We start from the raw sequence: 20250 nt of genomic DNA, 5'->3' as shown, positions 1-20250 counted from the left end.
AACAATCATTTTTATGAAATAAAGAGCTATTTATTAATATTTATATTTTAGGAAACATCATTTCATTGTTTATAAGAATAATATTGATTTTTTAACATCTTCTCATAAAAAATAATCAATAATCTTTGTTATGAGTAGTAAAAATTTAAAAAAATTAAATTGTATTTCATCGATGCTTTCCGTAAATAAGATTTAATTATTATAATTGTCAATGATAAAAAATAATTCTTTTTCTTAAAAAAAAACAATTTATTTAATTATTAATTTAATGATTTGGTGTACAGATACATTCAAATTTTTGGGTGTACTATAGAGTTTTCCATTTAATTATTATCATTGTTAATGATAGAAAATAATTTGTTTTCTTAAAAAAGCAAATCATTTAATTATTAAATCAACGATTTGGTATATCGGTACACTCAATAATTCGGATGTACTACATAATTTGCCATTTTGCTATTTAAATTTCTTTAAAAAATGTTCTAAAACACTTATTAACAAGAACTTTATTTTTATGCAATCGATTTAAATGTTTTTCTACATGGGACTCTTAAATGTTAACCCACTTATTTCTTTTCTTTTTGAGCGGGACCCTTTATTTCTATGGACTTTTTTTAAAGCCCCTTTAAAAAGATGCATGTGTCTCCCAAGTCGACTATTGACTAAGTCGATTATATAAAAAGATAAAAATGCATGTGTCTACCAAGCATAGTTTTAAAAATCGGACCGGACCGGCCGGTTGAACCGGTCGGATCGGGAATCGAAAGGGCAAGCGGTTCGAGTCAGTTATCGGATCGGACATGCAATCAAACCGAAAAGAACCGGTGTAACTCGTCAAAACTCGGTAAAAATCGGTGACTCGCCGGTTTTTCAAAACCGGCCGAGTCAATGTGTCGTACAGTCCTAGCACCACTATGGCGTTGCAGAAACGAAGATTTTTTGCACAAACAAGAAAGAAAGAAGAAACACGCAGATAGAGTAGGTAAAGAAGAAGAAAAGCCACCGCTAAGAGATAAACAGGGAGAGCTGTGTGAAATGAATGCAAGAGCAAGATCGGTTTGAAAGGCGGCTGAGTGAGCATGTGACAATATTCACACAGATTCTTATATTTCAACACTAGAAACCCTTGATAATTAGAAAGACAAAGTGACATTTTTGCCCTTTGTTTTGTGGGCTTATATCATAAGAATTGTGATGCGGTCCAGCCAACTATTTTGAAAGTAATTTTGTTACAATTTTGAAACTGGCAAAATGCCGAAATTGTTAGGCCGGATGCTATGACCGGGGTTCGAACCCCGGTACCTCTACTTGTGTGTGAGTTTATAATAGCTTTGCCATTTCGTCTATCTACCAAAAAAAAAAAAAAAACAAAAGGTATATCATTCGGGTATATATTATAATTATAATTCTTTTTGACATAATTATCACTATCCCATATATTAAATTTTTCAATACATATATTATATCTTTTGTTTGGCATTACTTCTTAATGTTTTTTGTTCTTTTATTTATTATGTTTAATTGAATAACAATAATAATGAAAAATTACACATTAATTTTACCTAATCAAAGTTGTCTCTAAGATTTTTTTTATAGGTGTCACAATATTTTTTAAATGATTTAGAGACCGAGTCACTGGTTCAATAAATTTTAGTACCTATAAAAAATTATAGTGTCCGAGTCATAAGAACGAGTCATCCGATTTAATCCGATTCAGTCATGCGGTTCAATCAATGACTCAACGGTTCGACCATTGACTCATTGACCCAGTGCACCTGCTGAGTCGATGACCGAGCCGAGTTTTAAAACTATGCTACCAAGTTTCCTTTAGTGTATGCCAGCTTTTCTTCGTGGATTAACTTTAGAATATGTTTGCTTGCAGGAAGAAAATGCGAAGAGATAAAGAGATGAGAAAGCGTCGGTTAAATACAAATTATACATTTATTTTTTTGTTGTTTTAATTAAATTGGTATCATTTTTTTTTGACAAAAACAAAGTTAACTATTATCATTAATCAACCAATGTTCAATACAAGAAGGATAAGAATAAAAAATACGGTGACTAGCCCAAAAATAAGCCTCCTTAGCTAAACTATGAGCACCCCATGTTCGCTTGTCTCCTAACAAACTTCACATCGAAGTTGAAATGTAAAGATAACTGATAAATAATATTATAAACAATGGCATAGAATTTCGAATCACCATGGTCCGGAGACGATAGAGTTTGCATTAGTGTAGATGAGTTGGACTCCAATAGAACCCGATCTCATCTGTTCGCATCAGCAAAGTGAAGGGCCTCGAGTAAGGCTACTGCATCCCCCCTCAAAAACTATAATATTTGCCCTCTGCCATTTCGTTTGAGCCCGGATAAACTATCCGCTGGAGTCTCTAGCACAACACGCAAAAGATGTAATATGGTTATGGTCATGGAACGCAGCATCCACATTGCACTTCAACCACATCTCGCTCAGTTTCTCCCAAACTGAGTTGTTACGTTGCACTATACTTTGTTCGTGTTGTACAACCGATGGTGAGGGATGTTTATGAACCTCTTGCCATTGTTGCCAAGCATCTAGTGTCGTTCTCGCAATGCTCGTTGAAGTATGATGAGCGTCATTCCAAATGACATCATTTCGTGCAGCCCAAATTTGCCAAAGAAATAAAGCCACCTGACCAACAATGTCTCGGCTTTTTGAACGACATATATCAAAGACAAAGTCTACCAAACTTCTCACAGTTCAAACTCGCGGTTGGAACATAGTCGCAAGCCCTGCCCAATACAAACTCTCACGCGCCACCGTACAACCCACAAAAGCATGCCAATCATCCTCAACAACTGTTTCAGACAAAGGACATATCATCTCACATTGTACATGTCGTGATTGTAATCGAAGGAGCGTCGGAACACACTCTCTACAAATCCTCCATAGCAAGTTACGATTACAAGCTTTATGAGGGGAATTCACCTTCCAGATTTTATGTCATTCTCCTTCAACATGGAATCGATCAGTATGTAGCAACTCTGTCATAACTAGTTTATAACCAATCTTAATAGTATACCTCTCATTACGTTCCATCATCCACGTTATTCTTTCATTCTGAACTTCCACAAACAGAGGTGTGTCAAGAATATCAAATTGGTATCATTTAAATCAATATTTTAATTGTAAAAGTGAGTAGGATCATTAACATTTACTATAGACATACGACGTTTGTAGTATTTGGAGTTTTAAACATTTTTGAAGTATTAGATTACGGGTAGTCTATATTAGAATTTCTAAAATAAAAAAAGAAAACTTTGAAAGTGGATATTTTTTCTTTAGAGTGAAACTAATTTTAGTCCTTACGAAAAATTGCAAGATCCAAATTAATTATTGAGAAGAAGGAAAAGACAATTTTTAGTCTTTGAGGATAATAAGCCATAACAACTTAGTCTGCATTATTTAATTAGTACAAGTAGTTTAGTATGAGAGACATAATTAATAGAAATATTAGATGATGATAATCATAATCATAGCAAAAAAGTTTAAGAGTGTGTGTTGGATGAGGTAATTGAAATTTTTTAAAGAATTTAAAATTTTAGGCAATCATGATGTTTTTGAAGGGACTTATAATTAGAGACGAATATAATGTAAAAGAAAATGCACAATAATTATGATGTTTTTGTGAAAAATTAATTATACAATTGAAAATTTAAAAAAGGCCATGTTAAAAGCGACAAGATAAAAATATGAGAAGCTAATGCTATATTAAGGGGAAAATATAGTAAAATAAAAAAAATGTTAAAAAAATTTATTTTAGTAAAAAAAAAATTGTGGCATAAAGATGATATATATCTCATTCTCCATCAAGAAGAGATACTTTGGTACCAAAAAACCCGTGAGTAATGGGTGAAATTTGGTGACAAAAATAGTTCTTTCTTCCATTCTCAAACCATCATTGGAAGAAACAAGAATAGAATTCATAACCTTCAACTTCCCAATGGTTTATGGTCCTCAGATACAACTATTCTTCAAGAGGAGGCCCTAAAATATTTCAAAAACCTTTTATGTGGGAATCACCATCATCACCATAACCATGTCTTCAATGAATGTATCCACCCCACCCTAGAGGATGCCGACAGAAATACTCTCGCTAGCCCCATAACCAAGAAAGAAGTGACTGCCGCTCTTCACTCCATGAAACCCTACAAAGCCCCTGGTTCGGATGAGTTTCAATGTATCTTCTTTAAAAAATATTGGCACATTGTTGGAGATGACGTCTTCAACCTTGTTCACTCAGCCTTCCACACCGGCCATATTGACCCCTACATTTCTGACACTCTTATAGCCCTCATACCCAAGGCGGACCCTCCCACCACTTACAAAGACTTTCGCCCCATTAGCCTATGCAATATCATCTACAAAATCATCACCAAAGTCCTTGTTCATCGACTGAGACCTATTCTTAGCAATATTATTGGTCCCTATCAAAGCAGTTTTCTGCCTAGTAGGGGCGCTACTGACAACTCAATTGTTTTGAAGGAAATAACTCACTTCATGTGCGGGTCAAAGAAGAAAGATGGTTATGTGGCTTTCAAAATTGATCTGGAGAAAGCCTTTGATAATGTCAATTGGGGTTTTCTCCGTTATTGTCTTCAAGATTTTGGATTCCCAGATGCCACTATCAATCTCATCATGCATTGTGTTTCTTCTTCAACTTTCTCTATTCTCTAGAATAGAAACAAGTTGCCTCCCTTTCATCCTACTCATGGGCTCAGACAGGGTGATCCGCTCTCCCCTTACCTCTTTATTCTTTGCATGGAAAAGCTCTCCTCAGCCATCAACAACGCCGTCAGTCAAGGGAATTGGTATCCTATCCAAATTTCAAATCGGGGGCCTAAGCTATCTCACTTACTCTTCACAGACGACGTTCTCTTGTTTACTAAAGTTCGAAGCTCTCATCTTAGATTCATCAGAGATTTGTTCAATCGTTTCATCAAGGTTTCAGGGTTAAAAATTAATCTTCACAAGTCTAGAGCTTTTTATTCTTCAAGTACTCCTCATAGCAAAATCACCAATCTCACCTCTATATCTGGTATCCGAAGTACTACCTCTCTAGACAAGTATTTGACTTTCCCTCTTCTCAAAGGAAGTCCTAAAAGGAATGATTTTTTCTTCATCATTGAGAAAATGTAAACTAGATTAGCCTCTTGGAAGAACAAGCTTTTCAACAAACCGGATAGATTAGCCTTAGCTTCTTATGTTTTATCATCTATCCCTACTTATTACATGCAGATTAATTGGCTCCCCCAAAGCATCTGCGATAACATTGATCAAACAACCCGTAATTTCATATGGAGAGATTCTAACAATAGATGCATTCATTTGGTTGGTAGGGATAAAATAGCTAAACCAAAAATCATGGGTGGCTTGGGTATCCGTACAGCTAGAAGAATGAATATTTGTCTCCTTTGTAAATTGGTTTGGGACATGGTTCAACACTCCACCAAGCTATGAGTCCAACTTCTTACTGACAAATATTCAGCAGCCCCAAACTTTCTCCTCGCCACTAATCATCTGAGTTGCTCCTCCACCTAGGCATCCATTGTTCGCACAAAAAACTTGTTTTCCGCCGGCTATTCTTGGAGACATGGCAGCGGTGCCTCCTCCTTTTGGTTCATTAATTGGACCTCCACAGGTTACCTAGCCAACGCCGTCGCTTATGTCGACATTAATGACCTTCACCTCACTGTCAAGGATGTAATTAATTGTCCCACACCCCACACTAACATTCTTTACACCTCTCTTCCTACCGAGATTTCAAACAACATCAACAGTACCAATGTCACTTTCAATGATGCCATAGACGACACTTTTGTTTGGTATCACAACAAAAATGGAGTTTATACTGCTAAAAGCGGCTATGACTGGCTCCTCCTCTCCCACCCTGCCGCCAACACCACTGCAAACCCTCATGAATCTTGGACATGGATTTGGAATTTGCACCTCCCAGAAAAATATAAATTCCTTGTTTGGCTGGCCTGTCATGATGCCACTCCTACTCTATCTCTATTATCGTATATAAACATTGCCCAATCAGCCGTGTGTACCCGTTGCAACCAACAAGATGAGTCCTTTCTTCATTGTATTTGTGACTGTCCTCACTCCTCCAAGATTTTGCGCCACTTTGGTTTCAATTCGGATGCTTTCTTTGCGGAAACAAGCACCTATGTTTGGTTAAAAAATGGTCTCACATGTACTCAATGTTTTACCTTCTCAGCAGGTGTTTGGTGGGCTTGACGTCACCGCAATTTAATGTGTCTCAACAATAAGGAGTGGTCTCTTAATCGTCTTGCATTCAATATTCAGAACTCTATTGATGTTAACCACGCATCCTTCCTGCATAACTCTCTTTCTCACGCCACCGACACCGTGGTAAAATGGAGTTGCGACAACCACTCTTGTTATATTCTCAATGTTGACGGGAGTTGTCTTGGCAACCCTCAGCGTACTGGATTCCGCGGCCTCCTTAGGAACAGTGCGGGATTATTTATCTTTGGTTTCTTCGGGAACATTGCCAACGCGTCTGATATTCTTTTGGCCGAGCTCCACGCCATCATTCAAGGTCTGCGATTGGTTTCATATATGGGAATATCCTATTTCGTGTGCTACTCTAACTCTCTCCACTCTGTTAGCCTCATCAACGACCCTTCCATGAATTTCATGTCTATGCCACTCTCATTGAAGACATAAAGGACCTCATCATTACCAGCAAGACTTTTGTTTTTCACACTCTCCGTGAGGGAAATTATTGCGCAGATTTTTTTGCAAAGTTGGGAGCGGCTTCGGATTCTGTGTTGAAGATTCATGCCTCACCTCCTGATGGGATGATTCAGCTGATTAAAGATGATGCTTGAGGAACTCTCTTCCCAAGGAACTAGTTAGCCTCTGTTCTTTTTTCTTTTTTGTTTTCTCTGCTTTTCGTTTCTTTCCCCCTTGTAACCAAAAAAAAAAAATGATATATATATATATATATGAAAATTCTCCTCGTCAACTTCGTTTACCTAGATATCCTAAAAAAGAATTTTGTTCTCCTAGCTCCCTAAAAAAAAAAAAAAAAAAAGAATCAAAATAAGACTTTGTTTCCTAGCTAGCGTAAAAAACAATTCAACCATACCCATTTATCAACAAAATAAAATGGACCATACCTTAAATATTGACCCATAAATTTATGTGTAATGGTCTTTCCCCATTGGATACGTCTAGATATACATGCATATATCTCCTTCCCATTAGTTTCCTAGTGTCCGAGTTTTTCTTCCTCAACTTTAGTGTTTTTTCGTTTCTATACATGAAATTAAACGAGTAAGGATCTTGTTAACCAGAGTTTTTAGATATTGGTTAAAAAACATATGAATAGAGACTTTATTTTGAAAAGAGTTTCTAAACAGTGCATTGGAAATTGAAAATAATTGTATAATTTTTTTATGCAAACTTGTTTACGAGTATTTTAGTATTTTAAGTAATTTTTCAAGGAGACTCATAAACATTATTTTTTTTGTCAAATAGCCTGGTGGCTAGAGAAATTCACCTTAAAAACGAATAAGTGGGGTTAGGGGTGTTCGCGGTCCGGTTTGGATCGGTTTTGAGGTTAAAAATCAACCGATCCAAAATAAAAATCACGTGCGGTTCGGTTCGGTTTGGATGATTATGTTAAAAAAATCCGAACCGATCCGATCCAAATATATGCGGTTTAATTTGGATCGGTTTTTGGATATCCAAAGTGTAACATGTAATTTTTTTTTTAATATTAATATTACTCATACACAATAAAATAATAGGTTTGATACAAAATATGACACAAATTTATTAAAAAAGTTAACATTACACAATGAAAATGATTGATTATATTTGAAATAGATGTAGTAGTAATAATATAGATTAAATTAATGCAATATATAAGATTAAATACCAATAAGCAATATATTAGTGCAATATATAATACTAATAAAATAATAAATAAGTATAAAAATTTACTTTTGCGGTTCGGTTTGGTTCGGTTCGGTTTTGAAAACGCAATCCGAAATCCGATCCGATCATAGCGGTTTTTCCAAAACAACATCCAAACACATCCAAAAATATTCAGTTTTTTGCGGTTTTCGGTTTTTTTTGGATCAATTTGCGGTTTTATTTTGGATCGGTTTGGATTTGAACACCCCTAGGGTGTCTGGGGTTCGAACCCCAACCCCTGTACATATTGTGTATTATCCCTTACCAAATGAGTTAAGCTCATGGGGACAGACTCATTAACATTATCAAACATATAAAACACCATTTTCTTTGCAAATAATCTTTTTACTTTTAAGTGAAACTAATTTTATTCTTAAGAAAAACAATAAGTTCAAAATTATTGCTTGAGAAGAAAAAAACTTATTTTCAGTCTTTAAGGAAAATAAACGAGAACAACTTGGTCTCTTTTTCTTTTTTGATATATAGAACAACTTGGTCTTTACTTTATTCAAACTTTGTTTGGTTCATGAACAAAAATTAGAGAAAAGAAAATATAGTGAAAAGAAGTTAAAGTGAATGACAAATCTTATTATTATTTAGTAGTCTAATATGAGAGAAAATAAAAGAAAATGAAGGTAAAGTCGGTCCTAGTTTTCCCTCTCTATGTCATCTCTTTCATTTTCTTCATTGACAAGGTGGTTTTGAGGACATATTTTGATCCGAAATCACTCATCTTCATCTTTTTCTCCTTATTTCAATTTACATAAGTTATTGTCGCATAGATCTAATTATTTTTCTTTGTGATTTCATCGTCTAAATGTGGCGATATATTGTTCATTATTTTGTGCGACGTTGTTTGATTTCTCTTCTTATAATTGTGGTGTTCATTTGTTTTATATTGAAATATCAACTTTATTCAATTGATTTTTTTGATGAACCGGTCAACTGAAAGAAACTAAATACTACCTCCGTCCCTAATTATAGGGCCCTTTTGAAAAAATAACGGGAATTAAGATAGTGGATATTTGTATTAAATATGTTTGTAATTAGTATTGTTTTTACAATTTTATCCTTTAAGAGAGAGATGATTTATGTTTTCAACATGTTATTTATTGTTGATTGAAGAATAATATGTATATTTAATAGGGGCATGTATGTAAAGAAATAATTAATGTAGTTGGAAATAGCAAAGGAGTCTTATAAAAAGGGACACATTTTTTTTTTAAAAGGGTCTTATAATTAGGGACGGAGGTAGTATCATTGATTTCGTTTCTATCGGTTCATTTATAAAGAAAAAAACATAAAACCAAATCAAATTAATGTAAATTAATTGACTTTAACATTTTTTTTAATGATATGTTGCAGTCCCTAAGAGGAAGAAACTAAACGTTGTCAATGAGTCAACTTTAGTGTTTCGTTTCTAAACATGAAATTAAACGAATAAGGATTTTGCCGTGCTCTTAGGATATTGAATAAAAAGCCATTAATAAAAACTTTGTTACAAACTTAATTTTAATATTTTAATCAATATTTTAAGGGGATTCATTAACAATCTACAACATATACAACACCATTTTCTTTGCAAGTAATATTTTTACTCTTGAGTGAAACTAGTTTATTCTTAAGAAAAACTATAAGTTTCAAATTAGTGCTTGAGAAGAAGAAAAAAAACTTATTTTTAGTCTTTAAGGAAAATAAACGAGATCAACTTGGTCCCTTTTTCCTTTTTTATAGATAGAACAACTTAGTCTCTTGATAGTTAATCCCTTGGTTGATGAACAAAAGATATAGAAATGAAAATATAGTAAGAAGAAGATAAAGTGAATGACAAGTCTTATTATTATTTAGTGGTTTAATATGAGAGAAAATAAAGGGAAATGAAGGTAAAGTCAGACCTAGTTTAATATCTCTCTCGATCATCTTTTTCATTGACGAAGTAGTTATGGGTTAAATTTTGACATGAAATCACTCATCTTTATCTTTTGATTAAATTATACTTCATTTTATCCAGAAGTCCTAGCTCAACTGGTAAAATGCCGAAATTGTTAGGCCGGATGCCATGACCGGGGTTCGAACCCCGGTACCTCCACTTGTGTGTGTAAGTTTATAATGGCTTTACCATTTTGTCTATCTACCAAAAAAAAAAAATTATACTTCACTCTCTTTAAAAATGCTTAAATTACACTCCCCTCCCCTCTTATGTTAAAATATACACTCACCTCCCTTGCAAAGTAAACTTTATAATCCCCTCCCTTATAAGATGCTTGAATTACATCCTCCTCCCTTAATAATTAAATATGTTCTACACTTTAATCTATTTAACATAAATAAATATTTTTATGATATATTTTAATTTTGAACCACCATTTAAGAAAAATTAATTCATTTCTTTATAATTTAAATGTCAATGATAATTAAACTTAAATATTTTGTTATTGATTTTATAATTTAGAGTATAAAATTAACTTTTAAATAACTCTATTTTATTGTCTTTAGTAATTTTTTACATATTTTAATTTCATTTTGGGTTGTTTCATATTTTATAATAGGGTTTAAAACTACATGTTAATGAAATTGTGAATAAAAAATAACGAAAAATATGTATTCAATTTTTTATTATATTAAAATAAACCCGTAATACAATTTTTTTCGAAATGTGTTAGATTACTATTATTTTTGCTAGATTATTAGAAATAAAAAAAATATTGAGGGAGTAAAGTGTAGATTTTAACATAAGAGGGGAGTGGAATGTAATTCAAGCTTCTCTTAGGGGACTTAGGGGAGGGGGTGAAACGTTTTCTAATATGTTTTGAATAAGAGGGGAGGGGATGTATATTTTAACATAAGAGGGGAGGGGAGTGTAATTCAAGCATTTTAGATGGGAAGGGAGTTTAATTTACTCTTATCTTTTTCGCTCTATTTCATTTTAAAGAAGTGATTTTCGTCTTTGTAATTTGAAGATTTTTTGGTTTTGGACCTTTATGGAAAATTTCGCCTCATGTAATCTGAGAAAATTTTGGTTTACCTGCCAATAATTTGAGAAAATTTCGGTTACCCCTTGTTAATTTAAGAAAATTTCGATTTACCCCCTGCCATATCATCGATGTTGTACAGACAAAGTTCTTGAAGGTCCAAAACTAGAAATCTTCAAATTACATGGACTAAAACTAAAAAAAAATTACATAGTGAAAAATTAGAAATAACCTATATTACAGAGTGTAAAACACTATTAGCATAAAAGATCAACTATTCAATCGATTTTTAGATTAACGCAACAACTGAAACAAACCAATTATCATCGATTTAATTTGTATCGGTACCAAACTCAAATGTTGCACTCCCTAAGAATAGAGAAATGAGGTGAAGGTGATGTAAATTTGGGAAGCAAAGTAACAGAGAAAAATGCAAAATTGAGGGGCAATCGTCAAAACATTGAGAACATTACTTGAAATACACGCTGAAATTTTTGAACACCCTGAAACGTTGAGTTATCTCTTTTGAACCACTCAATGCTTGCTTAGTCCTCTCATCTCTATTGTTGGAGATTCTATGTTGTGTCCTCTCTCATAATTTAATGTTGTGAAGTACAATGACACACTCCGACATATTCATAATGTTGTGCATATATCATTCAACTTGCTCCTCTCCATCTATTTTTTTGTCTTTCTTCATAACTTCAACTAAATTTTAAAGCCCATAAATATGAAAAATCATCTCTCACTTCTTCATCTTCAAACCCAGAATACAATTTTCTTAAAGAGAATAATTTTTACATAATGTAATAATGTACTTCCTTAAATAATATATCTTCAATAAATAAAAATAAAAGCATCCTTCAAGAAAGAGCATGATCCACATATTCACATAATGTAATAATGAACTCATTCTTGGTGCAGCAAAATATATACCAACTAAACCAGAATTTACACATTATGATTTTGATGTTGTAACTCTTGAAGAAATAAATAATCAAACTCTAAGGACCAAACTTCCTCCTTACCCTCCTTGTGTTCCTAGGGAAATGTGTCTTGGATGTTGAACATGGTTTAATAGAATGAGCATTAGGAACAGCATTCTCAGTGACCATGTCAGAGTCTGAAACTTGATCTCGAGAAATCGATTTCTTCTCTTCAACTGATTCATTGGATTTCTCCTCAACCTGAATCATTACATTACAAGAAAACAAGAACATTATAAATTTAATTTAAAATGGCAGCAATAATCCTATTACGCAGAGTAATTGGACAAAGTTTTTCATTCTAACATGCAACCTTAGTAGATGAACAAACGGGTCCATGATTAATAACATTATTGTTATCAACTCCAAAATTTAAGTAAAGGCACTGGTGTTGTCAAATAGCAGCTATAGCATTGCGAAATTTGAACAAATTGTTACTTTCCCACAGTACGCTATAACACTCTAGTGTAGAAGAATTTGAACAAATAACAATTTTCTGCGATCCACAATTAATAACACTTAAAAGTACACAACAAAGAATACAGATAACATGGCTGGGTTATGACCGGTCGAGAGTATTTTACTATACACGTGCATAAGAAAATTGTAAAATCACTCACCAAGACACCAATGACATTTTTTTGGGATAACAAAAACTGGATTATAAATGTTTTCTGGCATCTTAATTCCTGTGAATTTTGAACAACTTTCTTCATGGATAGAATGCATAATAGAAACTAAACAAAACCAAGAGCATATGGTGTAGGCAGTGGAAACTTATGCAATAAAAATGGAAAACACGAATGACATACAAATTGTTGAAATAACTTTCAAATAATAAAGCTTACATTTTCTCCCTGAACCTCAAACTGGTTCCTATTGGCAGATTCGATGGAAGGAGTTATCCCTTCTCGAGTTGATAATGCATTGTCAGTCATAAGTTGATCTTCCGCAAATAACTCAGATTTACCGGCAAAACTACCTGGAACTGGAATTTCTTTACCGGCAAAAGAAGCAGAATTATGGACAGAACGATTAAATCCATTAGACGGCCCAATTATGTTTGATTGAGTTGCAGAACAGAACTTTCCTGGATTTTCATTTTTCACGGTATCAATCCGAGTTTTCAAATTCTCGACTTGCGACAACAAAGCTTCAACATTTTCAATCATGTCAACGAAGGATTTATCATTATCTTTTTGATGATCTACAGATGACCACATATCGTTTAACTTGATCTCCCCAATATTATCAGCATTACCTTCTCATATCAATGAAACAGAACATAGGATTAAAAATTTAGAATCTCATGGAATGTAGAAACATATAGCAATTGATTAAAACCAGTTTGAAAAATGTTTATAATCATATACTCAATAAACACATGTAAGTAAAGATGAATATTCATGTAACTCTTGAACCTTGTTTGATTCACACTTTAACAGAGTCAAATCTTGTTAGTTAAATTAAAAAACATTATATTATGGCTACTTACCCACGACATCATCATGAAAACCTTCTACGGGACCATCATGAGCTTGGTTTTTATTCTCTGGACAGCAGAAGAGAGAGAAAAGATTAGGATCAAAGCAAAATACACTGGCAAAAGAAAATACTACAACAAACCAAGTAATTTCATACCATAGTACGAGAAAAAACAATGGTTAGACATATATGATGATAAATCACATTCTTCAGCTCTTTTCCTGTTCTTTCTCCACATTACTTTAGTCCTTTGAATTCCCTCAGATCTAGGTACTGACTTGACACCAAAATCATCTACTGCAAACTTCAAAAAATCAAACTGTTTTTGTTGATCGATAGCCGCAATCTCTTTTACGTATTTCTGTGCTTGAGAGTTGAGTTTCTTTATTTTCAACTCGATCCATTTAGAGCGCCACATTATAGGAAAGATGTACCTCCTCCAATGATCAGTTAACTTTTTCTTTCTGAATAGTTAAACAGAAATACCTTTAAACACTGACACAGATAGTTAACAGTGTAAAAGTTTAAACACAACTAGATGAAATCCTTATAAAAAAATACATAACAGCCAAAACAAGGTAATTTGAAAATACAAATATGACATTTATGATGTATCACAAACTTCAATCATGAGAACCTATGCACAGACACATACACCACTTATGTCCGAAATGTAGAACACTGACACGGATATATAGTATTAATAAATATAAAAGCATGATATATAAAAGATAAAAATGAGGTGAAATTTGATGATTCACATAGTCAGAAATATCCACAAGTTATGAATTACAGCAACGAAATCGTACAAAATAAGCAAAACACATCATAAAAAATGTGTCCCTTTCCAGCAGAACAATGTCCCGAACATGTTGGTGTGAAATAAAAAGAACATTTTATTTGGACGCCTAAATGAATTATCCGAACGTGTCGTACGGGTGTCAGTGTCCGAAACATGTGCACAGGACACACACAAAACAACTCATAACTGCAATCCAATCCAATGTACATTCCTTCTGTATGAGTTTAGTTCTTTTTTTGTTAGGTTTTTCAATTTTGATTTACTGCTTCTTAATATTGGCCAAAAAGTATGAATTGAAATCGAGTCAATAACAGTAATCTTTTATCACTTGAAAAAACCCGAGTTTGAATCCTGGCTGAAACAATCTTTGGCCATACTTACTTGCCTTCCGGATTATCAAAGACCCCTTTCCCTAAGAACCAGAGAGTTAAGACCACAAAAACAACAACCAAACCCTATAGTGGGGTCGACTACATCGATCAAATTACGCCGTAATGTTCTATCATAAACCATATTTTGATCCAACTCATTAATCTCTAGATCTTTCTTAATAGTTACTCTTATAGTTTTTCTAGGACTACCTCTGCCTCTAGCAATCTGACTATCCTCCATCTGATCTACTCTCCTTTCTACAACATCTACACGACTTCTCTCTACATGCTCAAACAACCTCGGAGTTATGCTCCAATCGGTGAAACCATATTTAAAAAGTAAAACAAACAAATAAATGCAAAAAATAAAAAACTAGATGAAGCAACCATGGTTAAACCTAGTTCAATCCTGGTTCAACTAGAGTAAGGTACAACCGAGCTCAAACCAACCAGCAAACTGCCCAGTTCCTACTTCCTAGTTCGGGCCAATAACTAAAACATTGAGAAACATACCTCAATAGAAGTGGCTGTCTCCACACCTTATGCCTCCGCTGCGATTCAACCTCCTCAGAATCACCGAATGCAGAATCAGAACTAGTGTCTGTATGACCAAAAGAACTAGAACTTGAACTCTCAGTAACAGTAAGATCCACACAATTATCTTCCACACCCTTGAAACCAGAATTCCCAATTATATTAACTTCCACATTCTCCTCATCTCTACAAGACAACGACGGAATCTCTTCAACCACATTTTGTTCTTTTTGTTCTGAAATTGCAACAGAAGATTCAATATTTGTTACATTATTCTCTTCTTTTCCAAGGTCACCTCCTTCTACTATCTTGTCAAGTTCCAATTCTGGGCCAGTTTTTTCACTCATTATCTGTTCAAAAACCATAGCTAAAACTTCATAATCGAAAAAAATCAATATAATCATAGACCCATATGAAGAAATTGCATGCAAACAATTATAAAATCATCAAAATCAAAACTTTCATACAAAAAATCATGAATACAATCAATGAAATAAAAGAAACAACTTCATGATTGAAAAATTGATTTCTCACAAACCCATACGAAGAAATCACATGCTATCAATTGTATAATCATCAAAATCAAAACTTTCACCAAAATCATGAATAACATCAAATAAACATTACATGTTTATGCAACAAAAATAATGCACAAATCAATGAAACAAAAGCAACACCTTCATGATCAAATAAAACAGCATAAACCCATGTGAAGAAATTGCATAAAATCATCAAAATTGTGCAAATTTCACATAAAAAAGTGAATAATAATAAACAAATAAAATAATTATGGAACAAAAATAATATAAAATATCATAAAATCGTGCGATACGATGAACAAAATTCAATTACCATAAAACCTTGAAACAAGGAAGAAGAAGAACATGGGAACAAAAAGAACACTTACAATTGAAAGCTGTCGCTACTCGATTGTGTTGTGAGCGACAGTGGTGAAATTCCCTTGCTGTAAAAAATGTAAAATATTCTATCTTTTGATATAAATTACTTTTGATAAATTATTATTTTTAAATTTTAAGTTTGATAAAAAAAAAATAATAATCGTTTTAAATTCTATCTTTTTCGTCAAGCAGCTTATTTGTTATAATTTCACCGGTTAAATTGAATTAACGAGAAATCCAGAATTCGAACATTGATTCTCGTGTGTATAATATAATGTTTCTATCAACTAAGTTATACTTACGAGTATTAAAATTCTAAAATGTATCATAGTATTGTGTAATAAATTATTTTATAACATATTTAATATACAATGTGGAAGTAAAAAGTTTTATTTTATAATGTAAAAGAGTTTTATAAAAGATGTAATTATTTAAATAAATTATTTGGTTCATATATATTGTCGATGTAAAGTGTAGTTTTATATAGTCACTACAATTGTGCGTAAATGAAACTCGCTTCATCTTTTTTTTTTTTTTTTTTTTTTTTTTTGCAAAATAGGGTGCTGCAAAAAGCTAGCAACCCACAAAGGATATATAAAAAGAGTAAAAGATACAAAGAAGAGGGAGGGGACCAAATCAAAAATTTAATAATTGTGTCATTATGAGTATAATTCAGTTGTTAGAGACAATTCAATAAAAAAATTTAAAAAAATATTAGAAAAAAGAGACAATGCCAATAATAGTGGGGTTTAAACATTAATTTATTGCTTATTCATTTTAAAGAGTGAAATTCTAACTACCAGACCATTTGATAAAAAAAATAAAATTAAAGGTATTGTCAATCAGTGTCTTTAGGAGAATGGTTAAGGAAATAAAAAAAAATGGTAAGTTTACATAAAATTCAACAATTTTTTAGTTTTTCAAAAATCAAATTTATCACTTTTCACCGTTTCTCAATACAATTTTTATAAATTTATCATCTTAACCAATGTCCTAAGTACATTAATTATTGTTAGTTTATCAATTACTAAAGTTTAGATGTATTAGCCTCTCTCCCACAAAGTCACTTCGTTGGCAAACTTGTTCTTATATCTCTAGGTAGCCCGTAGCCCTCAGGGTCAAGTTCCAAACTCAAAATCTTAAAAAGAGGTTCAATGATTTCTGCTCTTCTCAGTAAGTTTCGTTCTCATTTAGCTAAACTGATTAAAATACTTATGCGTTAGTTAACTAATGTATCTGTAAAATTAATTGACTTAATTTTTTTTTTACACATGCTTGACTTTACTCGCGCCGCATGAGTTAATTCACACAGGTGTTAACCTAATTTTTTAGGTCTGCAACAATTTAACCTAATTTTTTTTTCGCACATTTGCTTTATTAGGTTTGCAATTATTTAACCTAACAAATTTCATCTAAAGAAAATGAATTGCACCAATTTCATTCATATCCTCTTGTTTTTTTATTTTTATTTTGAAGAAAATATTTTCTACACTTATATGATGTTACACGCTTGTTCTAGAAACTATGAGCATATCAATGATCACGTTTGATACCTTCTATTTTATATATTTTTTTCACAATATTTTGTATACTTATTTAATACTAAAAAAATGGATCGCACCAATTTCATTTCTATCCTCTTGCCTTTTTTTTTTTTGACAATATTTTGTACACAATACTAGAAAAATTCATCGCACTAATTTAATGCCTTTTTTCTACCATAATTTCCATGTAAACTTGGTTATATATACCAAGCATTAACGTATTTCTCTAAAAAAAAATAAAAACTCCTAAACTGTATAAAAATTTCACACATAACACAAAAATCATATATTTTGATATTTAGAGCTTTACAAATGGAAAGACATGACCTTACAAATTATTTTTTTCACCGTTCCCAATTATATATTGCATTTTACTGTTCGTATGTCAATCCCTTTACAATAAACCCGAGCGGAGCACGGGTCAAAAATATAGTTTTTTATAAAACAGACAAGGTATGGATAAATATATTATTAATGACCATTTTTACAAATAATCCAATTTTTTTTTTTTTTTTGAATAAATACTACCTCCGGTCCTATTTATAAGAGAAATTTAGGTCAACAAAAGTGAATGTATTTGGACTGAATTTTTAACTAGATACATCAACTTTTGTTGACCCAAAATTCTCTTATAAATAGAACCGAAGGGAGTATAATCTAAAAATTTAAACTTCATTTTTTGATGTTATAATATCAAACTCTCACTGTTGAGATGACACCATGTATATAACTAAGTTTAAGATAAATTTTATAATTGATAATCAATTGTATTTATCAACTATGAATCAATTTTAATAAAATTAGTATATACCACACTTTCATGTATACTCCATCCGTTTATAAATATAAGCAAAATTTATTTTTTAGGTTCATTCAATTAATGAAGTATGTGATCCATATTATGAACCACATACATCATTAATTGAATGAACCTGAAAAGTAAAATTTGCGTATATTTAGAAACGGGTGGAGTATGTAATAATATAAGCTTTATTTTGAAGAAAACGTTATTTGTTAAAGTGATTTTAAGAATATTAACTATTTAAAAAAGATATTGTGACACCGGTCGTGGATCGAGATGCAGATGGTAACATGGTTTTAGTTGTGCATGAGAACACACACAACAATCCGAGAATATAACATGACATGAAATTATGGCGTCGTATTCGTGAATATGATGAAAAAGCAGCCGAGATGCCGCTCAATGAATGTCTTCTATTGGAATGCCCGTGGTTTTGGTGACTCGACACGGAAATTGCATAAAAAAAATTATTTGTTTCCTAAACCAGTGGTTTTTTTTTTTTGTTGAACCTATTCCCTCGCTTCAGGATACGGTTTGGTTCTCGGTGTTGCCTCCCGCTTCGCAGATTGAGTTCTTTACGGATCGTTGTGGTATGCTATGCCTAATTACAAGTTTCCTTAGGCAGTTGTTGTTGTCTGTTTATGTTTTTTTGTTGTCTGTTTTGAGGGTTTTTTTTGGCTTAGTACGCCCTCTTGTATATTTTTCCCCCTTTGTTTAATAAAACTTTATTTGAGATTAGCGGCAGAGGATGAGGGTTCTTCAAGGTGTCAACATAGTTGATATGTCATTGCTTCCCCTTGATGCATGTCTTTGCTCCTGGCTTAGAAAAAAAAGTTATAACAATTATTTAGTTATTACAACAACTAACAATATTTTTTTACAGCTTAAAAAAACCATATGTATTAATAACTCATTTAGGTTGGTCTGGTGACGTTGACTTGAAATCTTAGAGTGTGCTCTCAAAGTCTTAGCTTCAATTCTTCCTGATACCAATTTTAGTGGACTAGTTTGATTTCTAAAAAAAATAAACAATGTTTTTTTAATTGTAAAAGAGTTGTTAGTTTTTTTTTTTTTTTTTGCTTTATTTATCACTATATTTTTTTAACTTGAACATATAACATTCTAATCAATTGACGTTCAGTAAATAAATAACTAATAATTAACAATTTAATCATATATCTGTCCAAATTTTTCTTTTGATTTCCTATTCTCCTGTGCAACTTATTCTCCTGTTTTTAATTCTTTAACTCACTGGTTTTCCTCTCTCTTAATTTTCTTCCCAATTTATTTATATATATTTAATATATTGACTTCTCTCATTTCCCTAGAGTTTGCTCTTTGTCTTTTTTGGTTGCCACCGTGTTGTTGTGATGAATGGCATATAGTTTTGGTGTAGTGACACTTGAAACTTTAGTTGGAAGGAAACCTGGAGATATATTGTCATCACTTCAATCAACATCGACACAAAGTATCAAATTATGTCAAGTATTAGACCAACGTCTTCGACTTCCAAATAACGAAATAGTTATACGTGACATAATTCATGTTGCCGTGGTAGCATTTGCAAGTTTAAATCTCAATCCTCGTTCTCGACCAACAATGAAATGTGTATCACAATGTTTTGCCACTGAGCTGACACCGTTAAGCCTTCCTTTGAGTGAAATTTCAGTGCAGCAACTAATGAGTGAAGAACTCGAAGCATTATTTTATATTGGGACCCCTTGAAAGAAAAACTTCGGAATGAATTAAGTTGAGTGTGTCTTTATTCAATAATAAGACATTGCTCAGTTGGTAGGGATATTGCATATTATATGCAGGGGCCGGGGTTCGAACCCCGGACACCCCACTTCTCTACAATTAAATTG

At 32.6% G+C, this 20250-nt stretch overlaps 1 protein-coding gene across 2 annotated transcripts; it reads right to left on the bottom strand.

Annotated features, from left to right (window-relative positions):
- Window positions 1–11714: 11714 nt before the first annotated feature.
- On the bottom strand, window positions 11715–16160 carry LOC25497451 (uncharacterized). 2 transcript variants are annotated; one of them, XM_039828057.1, is made up of 6 exons: window positions 16048–16160; window positions 15120–15490; window positions 13590–13897; window positions 13444–13500; window positions 12797–13209; window positions 11715–12149 (listed from the first exon to the last, which is right to left on the bottom strand). In XM_039828057.1, the coding sequence occupies exons 2-6, from the start codon at window positions 15485–15487 to the stop codon at window positions 11967–11969; spliced, it is 1329 nt and encodes a 442-aa protein (XP_039683991.1). In that variant the 5' UTR covers window positions 15488–15490; window positions 16048–16160; the 3' UTR covers window positions 11715–11966. The 2 variants fall into 2 exon arrangements, with proteins under 2 accessions (XP_039683991.1, XP_024627279.2); XM_024771511.2 differs by having other exon boundaries at window positions 15993–16108.
- Between the last annotated feature and the right edge of the window lie 4090 nt (window positions 16161–20250).

This window comes from Medicago truncatula, chromosome 7 (assembly GCF_003473485.1).
Source record: "Medicago truncatula cultivar Jemalong A17 chromosome 7, MtrunA17r5.0-ANR, whole genome shotgun sequence".
Lineage (NCBI taxonomy): Eukaryota > Viridiplantae > Streptophyta > Magnoliopsida > Fabales > Fabaceae > Medicago > Medicago truncatula.
This window is presented reverse-complemented; position numbering and strand designations above follow the sequence as displayed.

Coding starts and splice junctions, on each gene's coding strand:
- LOC25497451 (XM_024771511.2), bottom strand. Junction 13,898..15,119: donor AGACAGCCACTTCTATTGAG/GTATGTTTCTCA, acceptor TTAACTATTCAG/AAAGAAAAAGTTAACTGATC. Junction 13,210..13,443: donor TTTTCATGATGATGTCGTGG/GTAAGTAGCCAT, acceptor TGATATGAGAAG/GTAATGCTGATAATATTGGG.